A 19,683-nucleotide genomic window follows, 5' to 3' on the forward strand; every position below is an offset into this window, starting at 1 on the left:
TCGGTTATTTATTGATACAAACAATATCAATAAAGCCAAATCATAGTATTAGTCTCAACAGGACAGGTGCCCACAATGGGAAGACTCAGTGCATCTAACCAGAGACACAGTATAGAATATTCTAGCAAGGTACACCATCCCATATCTCCTACCTGCTTTTGGTGCATTAAAAAAGTTAATTCTTAAGAGTTTCTGTATGTATACCAAAACAAGAAAAACTAATAAGCAAACATAAATTAAATTATAACAAACATACTGCTTTCTATGCCAAAAAAAAGAGCATATTAGGAGGAGTAAAAGGAAAATTTAAGTCAGCGAGGCTAGAAAACACTTCAATGCAGGCTTCTATTGTTCAAAATTTAACACTTCAGAGACATATCATGACATAGTTTTGGCTTATTCGAACACACTCATCCCACCTACTCGTAGGCAACTCTTACACTAGCTATGAGCTCAGATAATATTTTACAAAAGCTGACTTACAAATTCTTCAAATAATTGTTTAGATGTGTTCAGAATGTCACAGTTCCAAGCGCTGATCACTGTGCAGTCCCAGCAGAGACTGTGCCGAGGCTTCTGCGTAAAAAATGTGGAAAGCAGAACTAAAATAAAACCCTCACCGTTCCTCCGGAGTGTCTACGTGGAACGTCCTCTCTATGACAGTGGTCCACTGAAGACATCTGATAATGAATGTGTTTGGCTTTGGTCGCTCTGTTTTCATTAGTTGACATTCTAGAGAAATACATGACATTGCCTCTTTTATACATTGCCAGTTAACAGGTGAAGAGCAAATAAAATCACTTGGATAAAACACATATAGCGTATGTATACCTATCCAGCATGTATCCAGCATGTATAAGGAAATACAGAATGGCTTGAACAAAAGGTAGCAAGTAATAATCATAAGGTGAAGAAAGCAATCAGAGGAATTGATGGAGCTTGTATTGTTGCCCATACAAAGAGTGCGATCTCCATTTGCAAACTAGGACTGTGTTATAAGGGTAAGAAGAGCATTAGATCCCGGATTGCTCAAGTATGCCAAGGTAACAGCAGTAGCCACAGGCACATTTTTCCATCTGTACCTGGCAGGAGGAATATGACATTTTCCCTTCAATGGTAACCATGCCACAATTACCCATGCTACTGTCACTTCAGGATTAGATTTATTGCAAAATACCCTATCTGAGAAAATTCAGATGTTGAAACTAGTCTGATTATTAAATATAGAATAACCCCACACACACCCCCAGTGGGGCTGCCCCAGGAAATCATCTAGTTCTCTTTGTGCCCCAGGGCAGAATCAGGTCTAGCTATGCTATTTCTCATAAGTACTTTTCTAAACTCTTTCTTCAATCCCCAAAAAGTAGTAATTTCAAAACCTCTGTAAGCAAACTATTCCATCCAACTATAAGGAAATTAATTATTTTTATAGTTTCTTAGCATTTAATGCAACTGTTCCTATAATTTAAGCATATTGTTTCTTGCCCTATTGACTACTTCGTTTTATCTTTTCAGCAGCTATCCCTTTTAGATATTTGAACACTCTTTTATCTCTCTTCAGTCTTCTCTGGCCTAAATCAGTTCAACCAATCTGTCCTCACAGGTTGTGCTTTCAGATCCAAGATCTTCCTTGTCACACAGCTCTAGACATACAGTAGACTGCCTATAACTCCTTTGTCACAAGACCACAACACTGATAATTCAGGCAATGGTTCAATGAGACTGTGTATTAGATTTTACAATGTAGCATACTGCACTAAGCATCACATCTGCAAAATACTGACCTACTAGAACTCTTTATTCATACAAATGTATTTAGACATTTTTGTGAAGTTAAGGTTACTCTGTCAAAAGTGTAATTTGTTTTCCTGCAGCTACTACCAACATCATATCTCATGTTCTGGAATGCTATCACTTCTTCAAAGCTGATCCAGATCAAATGTGTGATCTAAAATGATTTATCAGGTTCACAAATCAATCAATAATGAATATGGCAACAGAATTCCTGTTCACTTACAATCCGCTGTAACTTCCTTTTGGTAGAGCTACCACCTACCAGGTGACCCACACCTTTTACTCATGTAGTTGACTTCTTTACATAAAACCTTGCACTTATTCTTGGTGAATTACATTTTATTTATTCCAGTTAATGCCAACACTTTACAAAAGTCATGTTATATGACATGTACCACTTCACAAGGCATGCTATTCTTCCACAGAAATAAATTATATTGGCTTGACATATTTTTTTCTTCACAACTTCAGGGTCCTGAAACCTCGACTATCATTCACAATTTTACAGGAATGCGTTTTAAATATCCTCCAAGGAACTGTATCAGACCCAGCAAATTTCTAAACACCCAACATACCTAAGTACCCTCTACCCTGCTTTTGCTTTCTCTCTTATGCCTTTGTTGCCAGTGTTAATTGTACAAGATGCATACTCATAGCTGACGTTCTGAAATGCAGCTGCATACTGAAAATACATTAAAGCAATTCTCTTTATTATTACTAGCTCATAACAAGCTTAAAGCCTTAGCTGAAGGCATTGATTTGTATGCCTGAACACCTGAACAGTTTGGGACATGATTGTCTAAGAAATGACCTCTGTCTCCATGGTATAAAGCCACAGCAAATATCAGCAGACTTACTTGTACTGGACCATCCTTCATACAGGCATGAAAGAACTGATATTAGGGAGGTCTTTGTGAGGATGCCTTAATTTCAGAACTTTCATGCATACTGCAATTTTTTTATCTGAAAAAGCAAAGAGGAGTGGAAGAGGATATGTCTGTCGATAGGATTTTTTTCTTGCCGCTTAGCAGAACACCTCAGAAGCTTGACAGACACATGTATAAGAAATGAAAGAGGAATAAAGTAAACATTGCACTATGCAGGTGTGTACTCCTTGATGCACAAACCTATATATTCACCATACATCTATAAATTATTATGTAAGTCAGACTCCTCACTGGTCAAGGAGATGACATTACATTTAACAAACCTGCATACACTGTGGAGAATCAAAAGAGAAACAGTAATCCAACCTCATTGCTTTTATAAAGTCAGCTAGGCCTTGGATGGGATGAGAGCCATCCTCAACATTTAGAGGATAGACCTACAGCAGGATGGACACAGGAAGAGGGAATTTAACACAAAAGCTGGAAGAGAAGCAAGGAGGACAGAAGCAGATGACACGAACTTGGGGAGCATGATGAAGCAGAGCTGCTTAGGATACTTAACCGGGCTTGTAGGTGGGTGCAAATATTACTCATGAGATCAAAGAAACCCCCAGCTTCAGAGATATGGTTGAAGTCCAAGTTATGATCAGGATGACGGTGAGGCTAGGGTTAACAGGCTACTTGTTTTCTTAACTTCCTCAGCTGTAGTTCCAAAGAATGTGTCGGGCTACCTTCATAACATAAGACACTAGAAGCATCGTCTGCTCTAAGATTATCTCATCTTACTCCTGACAAAACCATCCTCTCGTCTTTAATCCTATCATGCTTCAATCATGTAGGCTGAAATTCTCCTTGCTGGGTGTCTGCCTAAAGCTGCACACTGCTGGAAAATACTACTTTTTAGAGATGAGACTTAAAACTTGGCAAACCAAGACCTTTGATATCCTTTTAGTATTCCTGTGAAAATGTAAGACATCTGGCCACACTACATGTGGGAGGGATAAGAGTGCAGTGGGAGGAAGGTAAAAAATTACAATAACAATTACTAAAGCATAAAATCATTGAAAATCTATGCATTGAGTATAATCCAGAGGCTACCGCTATCTCCTGCCTCTACACCTGCTAAATGGAAAGCTCTTTCTGCTATATTCATAATGCCTCATCCTATTCCTCAGACAATATGAAAAAGAAACTACCTCGTTGAGGCAAAACCCAATACAGAAAGATGGCATACAGCAAGTTATTTACAGAGGAGATGTCGGGAACAAAAGACTAGGGAATAAAGGGAGAATAGTGGAAAGGGGACAGGAAAAAGACTGGAACCTGTGCGAGAAAGAAAAACTTGGGAGATAGCTAGAGTACAGCTAAACTAGAGTAGCTAGTTTAGAAGAAGGAAGGTAAAAGAAGCTGCCACGTACAGAAAAGTGAGGTGATGCCATCAGGACAATCTGAAGGCAAAAAGGTACAGAGTCAAACGTGCAGAAAAGTCTGTACCAATTAAAAAGCACATCATCTCCAGTGCCTGTAATGGAGCCGAAGATTTTGAATTTCACCATTCATTTTCTGATTGCAAATACATATAAAAATGCATTCATTAAAATGGCATTAATTTTAGTTTGCCAACTCAAGCACGCAAAAATTGGAACTAACAGAATTAAGCCTGCCTATGTCCAAATGCTATCTATAATATGGTCTTTACCTATATATATAGAGTATACTATAGATTGTATAATAAATATATTACATATATTAGTATGGACATTATGTAAATCTGTATCTAATATATAGATGTATTATTGGTACTATCTATATTCATTTTTTCAGACAGTCCTCAAAGTCATGATGGGCATTATTGACAAGAACAAAATATATGGATGCATATACTAAGCTCTGTAACTACCAAAGAGTATTTACTCTCTGAGTTTCCATGACATATGATTAACTAAATCAATTAAAGGTAATAAAAAATACCTTAGCAATTGAAAATGGCACTGAAAACATAAAAAAAACAATGGCATGTCACTATCACTGAAGGATGCTATTGAAAAATAAAATCTAGCAAAACTTAATGAGTTTTTTTTAATATTCTGTTAAAAGTGGCTAAAGATTTAATTTCCTTGTGGAAGGTTAAAATTGAGTTATTCGTATCCTTCCCTTCTGAAGCAAAAAGAGTTTCAGAAAGAAGTGGAGGACCAATGTATTTCTAAAAGTGGTATGCTACCCATCCTTCTCAGGTAGATAAAAGTAACTGAAGTCTGCTGATATTTAGTACACCCACATGCTTCATGTGCTGCTGTATACAAATGTATGGGATAAACAACATTCCTGTCATGATTGCAACATGAATAAAAACTTGTTTGTGAATGTCTTTCACCTACAGCTAGGAAAAAAAAAAAATCTATTAGGATGAATAAGTGCTGTAATACGCAGTTACTGCTAATTACCAAAATATTTTTCTACTAATTACTGGGAAAACCATGGTAGTTTTAGACAGAATAGCTTGGAAACTACAAAAGCACAGAAGAACAAGTGAAACTGGCTACTGAGAGCTGGCTCCAAACGCTCAAGTGATAGTTGGGTCATTACCAAGAGTAGAGAACACTCTACCATAATGTCTTCAAGTTTGCTACTATACATAAACATATGTAATTAAAGGGCTGAATCTCAACTCAAAACAGTTGGAAGTCTAAATTATCATTCAAAAAGATGAGTAAGCCAGTAAACAGACAGACTCAACTTTGTGTTCTTGTATGCTAGCCATCTACAACTTGGAATTACACATTTTAATCCTAAAGCTTTCTGTCTTGCTGGGATTAAACATCGGTCATGAGAATTTTCCCCTTTAACATTAGAGGGGATGAAAAACCTTGGGGGATAACACTTTTTTGAAGCAGCAAAATACAATATCAGTAACAGAAACAGACAACTCTGTTCCAACAAGTCTGTAGCACTCATTCGGCCATTTTTGGATCTATACAGAAAATTGAAAAAATGAAATAAAACCAGCATAAAGAAACACAATGGATGTTTCTCAAGTACTTCCCTTTTTTTAAAAAAAAAAAAAGTCAGGTACATACGAGAGGTTAACTTTCATCTCCATATCCACAAACAATCTGACAATTCTAAAATGTTAGACTATCTTTTTCAAATAACTGCTACTATCTAAATTAAGTAGTTATGCTAGTTAAACTCTCCTGAGCAACTCTAACTACAAACTGTATTTCAAAACGTTCTGTTTACTTTACACCATTCTGAACCACAGATGACAAAGTTTGCTTGAAGCTGTAATTACTCTGCAAAGCTGGGAAGCCAATTAGAGGGCCTGAAACCTGCCAGTTCCAAAAAAAAAAAGCACAGATCATCTGTTCAGATTTTATTAAAAAGTTTAAAGTTTGAATTCTATAACTTTAACCATATAATCACCAGTGTTCTTTTCCTAAATACATTCATTCAGCATAAAAAATAGAAAGAACACTAATACCATTTTATTATTTCATATACGGAAGCTTTCAATTTCAGCAGAATTTGTTGATATAGCTAGACAAGAATACTAAATATACAAGCAGCCATAAAAAATTGCACTAAAAAATGAACAGAAGGTTGCATATTTGAGAAATTATTTCTAATACAGACTGAGTTTTAGCACAAAAGATGACTTCCTGTGACTATCATACGATATAAAAGAAATAGTATCGAACCACTGCTTGCATTGTTTAGAATATATGCACTGTTAAATATATACAGAGTGCTATCGATATACAGATATCTTTATCTATGTATCTATCTATTTGCATTACAATTTAACCTTGATTTCTGCTTCTTCTCTTGGTCTTTCCTTCACAAGAGAAACACTTTTATCCCAGCCTTTGCCTATTCAGTTGCTACTCCCATTTTTTCTTTATGTCAAAATTTAATGAACACACTGCTTACAAATACCTTTTTCCATTACTACTACTCTGCATTCCAAATCCACACTTTTCTCAGATGACCTTTTTTGTTAGACAAGTAGTAGACAAGCAGCAGAACTAATACACCGTTTTCGTAACGTTAAGACAGATACACGTGCTTTTGCTCATATACCTATGAAAAGCCATGGTTTTTACATATATGTACACATGCACACACCCACACACACACCCGCAGTTTGGTTCTCTCTCGATTCTCCTACTTGTTTACCTACTCCCTATGGGAAACCTGCTTTTCTGAGGCTTTCCAAAAGGCTCTGTCCGTTCTCACTACATTTTATCTATGGGGATTATGACCCTAGAAATAAGTTTGGTCACATAGAGATTTATGTGAACAATTTAATATCCCTTCTTTGGTCCCAACAAATGCAGTTTTCCCCTAAAAATGTCATCCCCAAAACTGCTGAACAGACCATTTTTCTCCATTGTCCCTTTGATCATATCACTCTTCTCTGTGCATTCCTCATTTCTTACACAGCTCTATCATATCAAATATAGGTAGCTTTGCAACATGGTCTGTCCCCACAGCCTACCCTCATCCTTGGCATCACTCTTCATTCAGTATCAAAATGCCACCCATCCTTTTACTGTTCCAATTTCAGCACCATTTCTCAAAAGCATTTCTAATTTCTCTCTGTCTGCCATACTGGTTCTCTTTTAAATCCTCCTTAAAACTCTCCTTCAGTATGTCTTAAAAAACAGGAAGGAGGGAAGGAGGGACAGAGAAAAGATGGGAGAAGAGAGTAAAAATCTAACCTTGACAATCGGTTAGTTTTTGATGTGCTGAGACCACTGTCTGTACTACAGGCTAATACTGTCTCATTGTTTTCTCATACTCCCCCCATCTGTTTGCATCCATCTGCTGTCCCTTGTTTTATATTTGGAATTTTAGTATTTTGGAGCAGGGACTGACTTTTTGTTCTGTACGGGTAGAAATCCCACTTCTGTGGGGCTTGGCTCATGACAAATACTTATATGTGCTTTGATGATACAACAACATATATGACTGCATAATAAACACAAAAAACTTGAAATTAAGTTTCTTGAAGCTGAAAAAGATCATCCTTGATGCACTTCATCATGCTGGAAAGTCTTTTATTTCCAATACTCCAAAAAGTACTGAAGTAGCATCCATGTCTTTCTGTCGTTACAACTAGTCTGCCATTTGCCCCTTCATGCAAAGAGGAAGAATGAAAATAGGAGATTTCTGCATGTCATTGTTGGGTTTTGCCTCAGGTTTAGATTGTTTTCATGGAAGACAGTAAAATTATACATCCTTCTCTGCCTTTCATGCAAACACCCCACTTTTATTTATGCAACCGGGTGTATCACACTAGCATAAAAATTCTCAGACCTGGCTGTAAACTTTGACCTGCCATGCTCATACCAGGCCCTATTTAGAGATAACTGGAAATTACAGCATGCTTTACCGGTGTCTGAGAAAGCACTGTCCATTAAAATGGAAGGATGAGACCAAGGAACTCATTTTCATTCATGACCCAAGCCAACAACTGAATCCAAACTTGTAAGTCAAATGACAGAATACCAACTATACCACCTAGAAACCATTCATAAAGTAATATGAAAGCCTCCCCAAGAAAATTACTGGTCCTGTTTTCCAGAAAGCTAAACATTACTCCATCCAACACAGACAGAAATACTGATTATACACATTAGATGTGAGTTCGAATTTCCATAGACGCATTTGATATGCAGTACATGACACATACATTGCCTTTACCCCACAAGTATTTTCAATGTTGAATTAACATTATTTATTCAATTGCACCATTATTATTTTTGAATGAAATCTATACTGTAATTGTAAGTATCTACAGTTATATGCTTATCTCTGGATTCATGTTATCCAGCATTGTGACAATTAAAAAAACACCTGGCACTTTAAACTTAAATCTCATCGAAAAGTTAATTGTGGAGTTGCACGCAAGGTCATGTCTAAAGTATTTTGATGCATAATTTAGTATCACTTAAAACTTAAATATATGTTTTCCTACCCATTTCTTTAGAGAGTGTCTTCAGAATTCTTTATAGCCCTAACATCACTCCCCTGAAACCTTTCAATTTTCATGTTCTGAAGAATTTTAAATCCCCAAAATAATAAAACCTTGTCTCTGGCCTACTGAAAGATTAAGACTAGGAAAAAGTAGCACAGCTTCTCCACTTAGAATAGCCAAGGTTCATTGATAATGATTTCTGCAGAGAAAAAAATAAAATAAAGGAAAGGTTATAAAAGGTTACCTTCTCACAATAACTAAAATTTGCTTTTTCTTTTCAAAGATGAGAAAAAGGGTAGCTGTACCACAGGGTGCTTAGAAAGCACTATCTTTCAAGATAGGAAAGAAATTCCAGGTGACATCATTTTTGGCCAAAGCTCAAAGGCTACTGTGAAGGGATACAGCTCTTCCCAATTATTCCCCACGTAAAGATCTAAATGAAGGCAAAGGGCCAATTCTTAGAAATACCTCATCCCAAATGTGCTATGTGATTACCTACATACTCATTGCATATGTGAGAGGTATTCTTTTATCAGTAAAGCCACAAATGCTCCTTAAGCAGAATTGAAGTCTAATTCTTCCCCACTCTGTTTTCCCTAATAATAATGATGATCAAAGACCAAAGTTGTTTACACAAAGCAGTGTCGATTCTACTTAGGCAACACTGGACCAGTTAAAAACAGCACTGTGAGGCCATGTTGCTTTTTGGGGGGGCCACTGAGGGTATACATCCTGTCACCCAGAGTACTAGTTTTGTTCCAAAGAAGCATAATGGAGTTTTAAAAGCCAGGACATTTTTTTCAGGCTTCTGCCCGTACAGGGAAGTTATACCAATCGAATCCAAATTATTTTTAAACTGGTTCTGACTGCATAAATGCCTAAGCAAAAGCAATTTACATTAACATATTTTATTTTGCAGTTGAAGTGGGCTAGGAATGCACACCCACTCAGTTACCATGACTCAGTCAATCAAGAGTATCTCTTTAAGCTACAATAGCTTGATTACTTGCAACTGCTTGTCTCTACCTGAAAAGAGCTGAACTGATTTTGAACCAGCCAATTCAAGTAAGCTCACACTTCTGAATTTACCTCTGAAAACCAGTATCAACCAGATTTAAGATTCCACAATGAATTTCCCACCAATGTAATTACATCGTCTTCACTTATCTTTAAGTGTATGGTTAGATACCACGGCACACCTTTTTGTGAGTCCAAGTGTCAGGGCACGAGCATTAAGGAACTAAAAGCATACTTCAAATACACAGCGCTCTCAACTCCCATGTTAAAAAAAGAAGGCTCTGTTTGGTGTAAAATAAGCTGGCTCCACAGGAGAGAAACCAGAGTGATTCCTACACACTACCCAGCGTCACCAGATCTGGCTGATCTGTTCCCCCCTGCAACCTTGCGGCAGCTCCGCAGATGCAGCGCGGGGTGCTCATCGCTGCCCTTCACATGTGCCCGAAGGCGGGGGAGCAGCGGCCGCAGGGAGGCAAAGTGAAGCCCCTGTCCAGGACACCGAGGGGCCAGTCCTGTATCCCTCCCCGGGGCTCAGCTCCATCCAGCCCTGCTCTGTCATACCCTTAAGTCAACTCTGTTTCGCCTTCAGGGACATACTTATGCTCCAAGGAAGAGATTCCTCACCTCCATTTCAGGCCCGCGCGGTTCCCCTGCATTTTGGGCAGCTGGCAATCCGCTGAAGTGTGCGTGCACTGCCTCTACGTAAAGCGTCTACCCGTTTACACACCCGCTTCCCAATGTCTTCCCCCCAGATCACCCCAAGGAAAAGGGACGGCCTCTGAATGCTCCATCCTATGACAAAACACCACCCGATGAGAAAGGCTTTATTAACAAAGACATGTTTAGCACTGGACGCACTGTTAGCGGTATGTAAAATAACTTCATTCTCTCCAGCCTTCCTGTCATTCCCAACGGAGTAAGCGGACAACACAAGACCAGGGAAAGAGTAATGCTCAGGTGCGGGACTTCGAAGTTATCTTGGAAGAAAACAGGGAGCCGCTCTAGGGAAAATGATACTAAGCCTGGGAAAGAGCCTTTTGCAAAAGTAAAGCTGGTGTCACAGGAGTGGAAGGCAGCAGACAGTGGTGGGAAAATACCCGTATGATGGAAGTAACTAGGTTGACAGAGCTGGATATAAAAGTTTTAAACTACAGAATAAGTATCACACAAAGCAGAGCTGTGTGAACTTTCCAATGTTCAACTCCAGCAGTACTACAAAAATAATACCACAGCCTTGGCCTTTCCTGCTTAAATAACAAGCTCCAAGTAAGAGCCAAAGATGTCTATCATTTGGAGAGCAAGAAGTAGACTGAGACCACACTCTCACTTTACAGATAGCTACAAAGATTACATGAAGATAGGACTGTAAAGACATATCTTTAAGTCCCTGCCAACCTAATCAAGATGGTATTAACAGTGATCTCACACTCCATCTGCCTGGCTAGTAATTTATGAAAAACGTACTTCACTATTACAGGAAAAATATGTTGCAGTGCTTGTGGCCACAAACCTACTGCAGCAGCTCAGGAACTCTTGGATCAGAGGCCGTGAGACCAATTCTTGACATTTACCAGGTACTGCCCATGAGATCTGATTCATTCGCATAGCAATTTTGTTTGTTCGTTTGTTTGTTTGCCCTACTGATGATCTCATCTTCAGACAGATAACATAGCTGACGAAAAACTTACAGTCCCTTGCAATTTAGAGTGTAATACCATACTGTTTTGCTTTTCATCCTGTGAATTCTACATGGGTACTTCACTTAATTTGATGGGATTCTTCTTACGTGTGAAAAATCTCCCTATTCTTGCACTGATCAGCAATCATTTCTGATTAAATTACTCCTTTTTCTGCCAGAAAACAGAAAAACTCATCTTGCTCACCAAAACTGTATTTCTTCTAATATTGCGTGCCTGTTCCTTTAGCTTACATTGCCTAAGAATCAGACCTATGGGGCTTCCCAGTTGCAGAACAGATATTTGGGGGGGGGAGGGGGGGAGGTGATGGTGTCGTTTTCAAAAACAATATGAAATCTTCCAATTTCCATCAAGGCAAAGTTCAGGGGCAGCATTCTAATATCAGAATTACGTAAGATGACTTCTGGGTATGGAAACAAAAAACCCCACCGGTATCAACGCACTGGAATTAATTGCTAATTATGCATTTCTTTGCTAAGCAGAACTACCATTTGGATCATCCTTCTAGGTGCTGCAGCAAAGAAGATTAGATATGCCATGAAGAAGATGGTAAAGCAGGACAAAAACCCCTACTGTGGTTCTACAAATGTTCTTTCTGCTGCGCGTTGGGGAAAAAGTATCTAGGAAACTATTAACTGCTATAAATGAGTAGGTTAGGATATTCAGAGCAATAACTAAGGAATAACAGCCTATGATCTAGTCAGTTCCTACTCATATGAACAACTTAAAGACAGCACTGCTTTTTATGCTGAATAGCAACATGGCAAAATGAGCCTCTAATATTATTGGAAGCCTTGCACGCTCAATATCATTTGTAAGACTTCTGTCACAATCAGAATATGCAAAGTTTTCCTCTATCTAGTTGTGGGACAGACATGGGCTTGGAGCACGAGATTATTTTCTTACCAAATAAAATACCCAAATTAACTTCATATACAAAGGCTGAGTCAATCTCAAGAACAATTTCATCAAGAAAATAGGTAAATTTAGCCTCAGTAACATTTGTTCCATCTTCAGCATTGCAGATGAAGGGAACCCTTTCCCTAAGTACCCATGCTCTTGTGGCTCCAATACTCCTCTATAAAACTAAACACTGCCATTTATTATATTGCAGTACGTTAATACAATTTTGAAAGAAATTGGGTAAATTTTCTAGTGTTCCTTTGGAAGTTTCCAGCTATGATATCCACAACTCACACTCAGGAAGATTTTTTGCCCCCTTAGTTTTGCTCCTCAAATAGTTTCATTTCTGTTCAGAAACACTCTTCTACCAATCTCACTTTGCCAGATCAAAAAAACTACAGATTTGTTGTTTAGAAACATTCTTGGAAAACAAGAATCAAAATGCCTGCACTTTATCCAACAGATACACACTTTGTAGCTTTACTACTATATGCAAATTGTCTGATTGCTTGAAATTACTGATTAACCAGGCTGGAGAGCTGATTACCTGATTATCCAAGAGAAAAACAATTTAGCATGATTTTGTGTCATTTGACAGTCTAGATAATTTTCTAATTAATTTGAGTTTTCAAGTGAATTCAGAGATACTACTGAAAAAGAGAAAAGAGGTCAATGATCTGAATAAAAGTAAGCTTTCCAGGAATTTTCTTTTTACAACAACCATTTGTCAAATGTTATTGTTAGTTACAGACACTTCAGACACACACACACAAAACTGAGAACTTAGACTTCCAAAAATATTCAAAAACCAACCCATGGTAAAATCTTCAATGCTCTTGCAGAGCTGGACATAAGACTAATGGTGCAATAGTCTGACACATGGCATCAAACTTCCAGTGTTACCAACAAATTCTGAACTACACATGAAGCAGTTTATAGCAAATATTTTGTCAATATGCTGAGAGAATAATAAATACTAGAAATACATACTTGCCACTGAAAAGTTGTTGAGTGGATATGGCAGATCCACATCCTGGGGCTTCTCCTTATAGCCTATGAAAGAGCCATCTGTCTTTAGCAGGAAATACCTTGGCCGCCAGTTTTTTATATATTCTCCTAAAGGAGAAAAGAAAAATGTTCATTAGTACTGTAGAAAAAAACCTTTGATATTAAAAAACATAACATATTATCAGTGTCTAACATTAATTATACCAAATCTTTTCAGATGTTTTCAATTTACAGAGGAAACCTTAACTCCCTCCAAAAGAAGAGAAAATGGAATTGCAATGGTAAGCCTGGACTATACAATGATGCTTCTGGAATGAGAAGCTACAAGCACTGTATTAGTAGTATTCTATAATTCCAAATTTTATCACACTATACTCTTCAAAATCCTACATCTTTACACCTATAAACAGTTCAAAATTTGCTGCAGGCAAAAACAAGCATTACAGCTTGACTTTTAATAACAAAATGAAAGCTAAACTACTACAAGGTAGAACATTTATCCTGCTGAGCCGAAGCAAAACCCATTAATTTCCTCAAAACATACACTAAGCAAATACAAGAAGAATGGGGGAACCTACACAAAATATACTTAACAAATATATCTGAAAGCAAAAGGAATAAAAAAGTAGAAGCCATTTACCTTTTAAGGTAAGTCCACCAATAAACCCACCACCTCCACCTTCCCCCTACCCCAGTCTGAGCAGAAGATTCTGCTAGCCATGAGGTATTCAGGACCAGAAACATACAGAACGGGTCAGCAAAGACACGATAGCTTAATTAATGCCACTTATTTGCTATTTAAGGGTGCAAAATCTCTTTAATAGTATTATACTTTACAATGCCACACCAAAATCTCAGCGAGAATTTCATTTTTAAAGTGCAATTACTCAGTTAAGTACGGGCAAGTTTAGATCTGCCCAACTTTCCCTGTCTTTGATTTCTACGAACTCTGCAAAGGAAATAACGTATGTACAAATACTTACTAAGACTAAATAAGTCACTGTTTCATCATTATGCAAGCAAACATTTTAAGAAAAAAAGTGTATGTAACGATGCAGGATTTCCAACCGTGCCTAGGACTTCTCACCGTTTGCAAAATGCTCAGAACTGACCAGTCGAGGGGCTGCACTGGTCCTGGGCTAAGCCCAGCCCTTTAGTGCCATTTACCACCTCAGCACCCTGTTAATTGTAGCTACGTAACTTTTAGACAATTCAAAGGTCAGGAAGAAGTTTGCATCCATCTGACATGGAGATTACTCCATTAAAGGCTAATCTAAAAATTCATTAATCGTATCTTCACCTTTCCATCAGAGCAATCAACTAATTGTCACTGAAGTTCAACAGGGGAATTGTTAATAGGGCCTTGCTGAACTTGATCACAAGTGGTAAGGATTCTGACGATGCCCATGGCTTAAAAATCTAACTGCAGCCATTAACATTTCCGATTTTCAACATGTATTTAAGCAGAGAAGAGGGGTAGGGAGTAGGAGATGGACAACAGGAAAGAGTGACAAAAATGAACACCAGGCTATCTGGGCTGACTTATGTTTCCCAGCCCTCAGTAGCAAAACTCTTCCTATTTAGTCCTGCTTCTAGATAGCAGGGTACCTGCTTGATTTTGTCTTCTAGACATTTTCATATAAGTAGAACAAAAATTGAAAAAGTCAAAGTGTTACTTAATTTGACCACAAAATTAATAGAGCAGATATAGCGCTAGTTACGTTTGTATTGACTCAGAACTTTCTATCTCGGATCTCTGGTGCTAGTTCAGCACGTATCAGATCATCCAACATAACTTTTAAAAATATTAACATCCTAGCTGCCTAGTTGCTTTCTTAAAGTTAAACAGACCATAAAGAGAATCTTCTGTACAATTCTAATAAATTGTATCTTATTTACTTGTAACAGTAAGTGACTGCTGTGAGAGAAAGTGCCTGTTACTAGGTTTAAAATCTATCAAGATCTTAGTCTTATCTAGAAGGTGTGTTAACTGGAAGGCAGGCACCTGAAACTACTGAAGAAGAGTTCAGGGACAGCATGGAGAAAATACCAACATGCCTAAAACAGGTCAGCCATCCAACGGTTCAGGTTTCAAAGAGAGTCCTCCTTTCTGCAAGGAATAAACTGGACAGGGAGGTGAGCAGACTTTGCTCTAAGAATCAGAGCTGATAGGGTAAGTACACTCATTAGTCACTTCAGGAAAGAACAGAAGCCTTCGCTTACTGACACACTCTCCAGAACTAAACCTGTAGAAAAGGAGACCATTCTAGCAGGTGGCCTCAGAGACCCAGCGCACATTTCCCTGGTCATTTACTCCCTCCTCTCCTCTTAGGACAGCACTTTAGAACGCATTTGGCTTCTACTAGGTACTCAGACTCTCTTCATCAAAAACCGAACAGATTTTTGATCATCTACTGAGTTATGCAGCTGATGTTCCGCCTGGAGAAAAACCATTAGAAGAGTATGACTAGCACATCCAAGCTGCTCTGAAGAGAGCTAGCAACTTTGGACAAAAGCTAATCACAAGAAGATATAAATATTGAATGACGTGTAAGTACCAGTTTATCCATGAGCACAGCTGTACCTCTGTCTTCGCCCTGCAAACTATAGCCAGACACAGGACAAGTAATTTAAAAGCAATTGCAAAACACTATGGCTTCGTAAGGATCCATATATTTCTTTCATAGACATATTTCTTTGAAGAATATTTCTCCTAAATGGTTCCCCAACATGAATCACGGTCAGATTACTTTTTCAAGATGTCCGTACAAACACACACCCAAAAAACCCACCTAGTTTTGTCTTGAAATGACCAATATTCCAATCCCTCTTCAAGGCCTATACATGAATATTTATCATCTGCCCTTTATTTATTTTGTAATTTAATTAACAAATGGGTGAACACTTTTGAAGACTAAAGTAAACACTGGTATCAGTGAAGAGTTCACTTAGCTGCTCAAGTGGTTTAATGGCTCTCAAGATGCACTCTAGGTGCTCTCTTATAACTGCATTCCTTCTACATAATCTGCTTAAAGATAGAAAAACATTTTAGTTCATACTTAATAGACATGTGCTTACCGAACTGCTTTGAAAGAGAAATCCTCCATACAAAAAATACGAAAACACAGCAGAGTATTTGAAAAGAAAAAACACTTCCACATGTCTTCTAGCTTACCAGCCCCACGTTAAAAAAAAATTTTAAAAAGTGTATTTTACAGCATGAGCAATGCTGTAAAGGTATTTGGAGTGTATGCTTATCAAATACCTCAACACAAGCAAACAACAGGAAATTTACATCTGAAATTCATTAATTCCAGTGAAAAGAAATTCCATGAGAAAGGAGAAGTCCAGGCAGGCTAACCAAACCACAAGATGTCCTGACAATTTAATGAAATGGAGCTGCAGTACTTAAAAAAGCAGTGGATCTGCCATGGAGAATTAATCAGTTTGTACCCTGCTTCCTGCTGAGTTAATGTAAGCTAAATTATTATTTTGCTTAAATTTGCACACTTCTAAGTTGTTCTTTTAGGATCTGTTTATTAGACAGTAAAAAGAGGTCTCTAATTCCAACCACTGCAGTGAAGAAAGCCAAGTAATTCCTACATCACTTTAATTCTAGTCAAAGTTTTTAAAGCTACTTGAAACAAGGGACACTAGAATATATATCTCTCAGATATATACAGACAATAAACACATACACACACACACAAAAAAAATAAAAATTTAGAATCAGTTTTAGGTTGTTGGGGTCTGCTTTTTTAATAACTACTGAGAGAATGCACCCAAAAGATGAAATAAGACAGCAGCACATTCTCGAAGGCATGAAAATGCAGTCTGATCTTCATGCAAAAAGCACCCTCGTAACATGCAACTCTTTAATTAATGTTGTATTTAATAATACACTGGCCAACAACAGTAACAAAGAATGCTTAATGCAGGTTTGTTTAGAACATGACCCTCGCGGCTGGCTCTGTATTCGCCTCGGTACTGCAACCTTAATGATTTTTCTCTTTTGCCTTTGACAGCTAGTAACAAGAATCCTGCCTTCAGGACATTTCACAAAATACGTTTATTCTAGTGATGCAATGTTTGTAGTTTTGATACTGCTAAGGAGTTTCACAAAGAAGAGCTTTCTAAGAAACCATATGAGTAGTCAACAAACCCCTATTAGACAAATGTATCACTCAAAGTTCATAATTGTTTTACTTCACCTCAGAACTCAAACTCTCTCTTCAAACATACTAACTTCACCTCAGATTCGATGGTTGGTATTGTTAGTCTTACCACTTGTAATCCTTAAGCATATGGAAATTTAGCAATTCTTGAAAAATTATTCAGTAATTTTAAATTCATCTTATTATTTAAAAAAACTAATTTTTTTTTAAAATCACTTTTGCAAAACATGTACATTTTTCAATATGTAAATGGTTTTAGAGGTGTGAAGGAAATGTCTTTAATATACAGTGCTGATAAGCAACAGAAACCTGAGTTCAAAAACTTGCTTCCTTAAAAGAAGCAACAGCTGTCACACAGACATAAGTGAGATTTAAGGGGAGGAAAAAAAAAAGGGGGGGGGGGGAATCAAACCCCCTCCAAGCAGAGAACACCAAAAATTTGCCTCTTGCCTGTGTCACCAATTTACTAAAATGCATTTAATAGAAATAACACACAAATATTGTTCTCCCTTCTTTTTTTCTTTTTCTTGCTTTTTAAAGGCACTTTTTTGTTAAATCAAACTCCAGTTCCCCTACACTAACATTTAATAAACAGAGGGGAAAAAAAACTGAATTTATCTAAGAGCATCAAACAAAATTATAAAAAAGTAAATAAAACAACCATGTGCAATTTTTCTTTAAAAGAAAAAACTATAATTAATGTCAGGTCAAGTAAAATATCAGAAGTAATGCCAGTGGTTTTGAGATTGAATTTACTTACCTTGGCCCTCTGAGGGCAGTGTTACCTAACACACGATTAGAAGCATCAGCAGACTATTTGATTAAGTCAGTAGACACTAGTAAATGTGAAGCACTTCTGTTAAATATTTACTTACTTCTGATTTCATGATGACAAATTTGCAATACAGTTCAAAGCTACTGTAAAAAATAAATGTTTAAAAAAACTAAAAAGTATACCTGTTCTCATGATTCAACAGAGGTCCTTCAATCTAATGTGAATGTGTAATTATACATCATGCAAAAGATTTGACAAAATCTTATTGCATACCAAAAAATTAAATAAAACTGTGATTTTTCCTAGCGTGCCTTAGCATTTTAAAACCTATTTTTATTATACACCCCCTCCCAAGTATTTGCCAGCAGTTCAAAGAAAAGCAGAATTTGGAACTAATGCTTTTTGATTCTGTCTTTTATACTGTGAGACAGTGATTATTTATTTATACTAACTGTTTTCCCACAGTTCCCAGTAATGCTAAATGACATTTTGAGCACATCTGTACTTACATTAGACAAATGAATTTTTACAGTCACAACTGGGAAGCAGGAAACATTTCATGCTACCTGTGGGCATCAGCTTATACCACAGCTAAGCTTCCGTTAAGTTTCCTGCAAATTGGGGAATTAAGGTGAGAAAGCTCAAGTGCCCTTCACTGTCCATGACATCGCAGCGATCCAGTGCAGATATAAAGACTGGTCAATTTATGTTCAGCTGTTCACAGCTGTGTGGCCAGAAACCAGTGAAAACCACAGAGATGTTAAGATTTTGCAGAAGGCAGCAAGCAGCCTCAGGAACAAGCTCTGGAAGTTCCTCAGCGGAGCAAGGGGAGAGGAAAGCAGGGACAACCCTCTCCTCCACGCCAGCCAAGAGGCACTGAAGAGCAGGCAAACGATAGGATCTTTTTTCCTGAAGCAGTAGTAGGTAGTGATCACAGACCAGGGCTTCCTACTAGTAAAACCAAGCAATTCCAAGTGGAGAGATGGAGTCACCAGGCAGGGCGAAGCCACAGAGCGGCTCTCCGTGGTCTCAGCACGCACCTCTGCAGCTAAAGCTACGGGCAGGACCAAGCTTCTCAATGGGAAGTTTCTCCCTGCTCTTACTGTGGGGTTTTCTTCCCCCCAGGCTCTGAATGCAACCTACAAACGCGTTCTAGCTGGAGGTTCACTAGGGTTCAAATCACCACCCACCCTGATTCTTTCACTACGACTACTGGAGCGAGTCAGTGTCCTATCTTGTATAAATGCAACAGTACTTCAGCTCCCGCTGTTTATTCAACCCTTTCCTGTTGCATTAATAATCTTTTCTCTAAAATATCTAAAAATCTAGAGGAAAATATTCAATCACAGAGACACATACCACTATTCAAACGTCAATGCAGTTTTCAAATTGGGCATCTACAATATCCACACAAAATTACTGATGTGTTTTGGCATCTCATGGAAAA

General features: G+C 37.8%; 1 protein-coding gene across 1 annotated transcript in view; it reads right to left on the reverse strand.

The window, feature by feature from the left end:
- AKT3 (AKT serine/threonine kinase 3) overlaps positions 1-19,683 on the reverse strand; it is a 155,985-nt gene that overhangs the window by 60,417 nt on the left and 75,885 nt on the right. Inside the window, exons 3-4 of the mRNA XM_075146562.1 lie at positions 13,269-13,394; positions 621-732 (exon numbers count right to left, since the gene is read on the reverse strand). Coding sequence (XP_075002663.1) covers positions 621-732; positions 13,269-13,394 — 238 coding nt within the window. The remainder of the gene's footprint in view (positions 1-620; positions 733-13,268; positions 13,395-19,683) is intronic.

This window comes from Calonectris borealis, chromosome 3 (assembly GCF_964195595.1).
Source record: "Calonectris borealis chromosome 3, bCalBor7.hap1.2, whole genome shotgun sequence".
Taxonomy (NCBI): domain Eukaryota; kingdom Metazoa; phylum Chordata; class Aves; order Procellariiformes; family Procellariidae; genus Calonectris; species Calonectris borealis.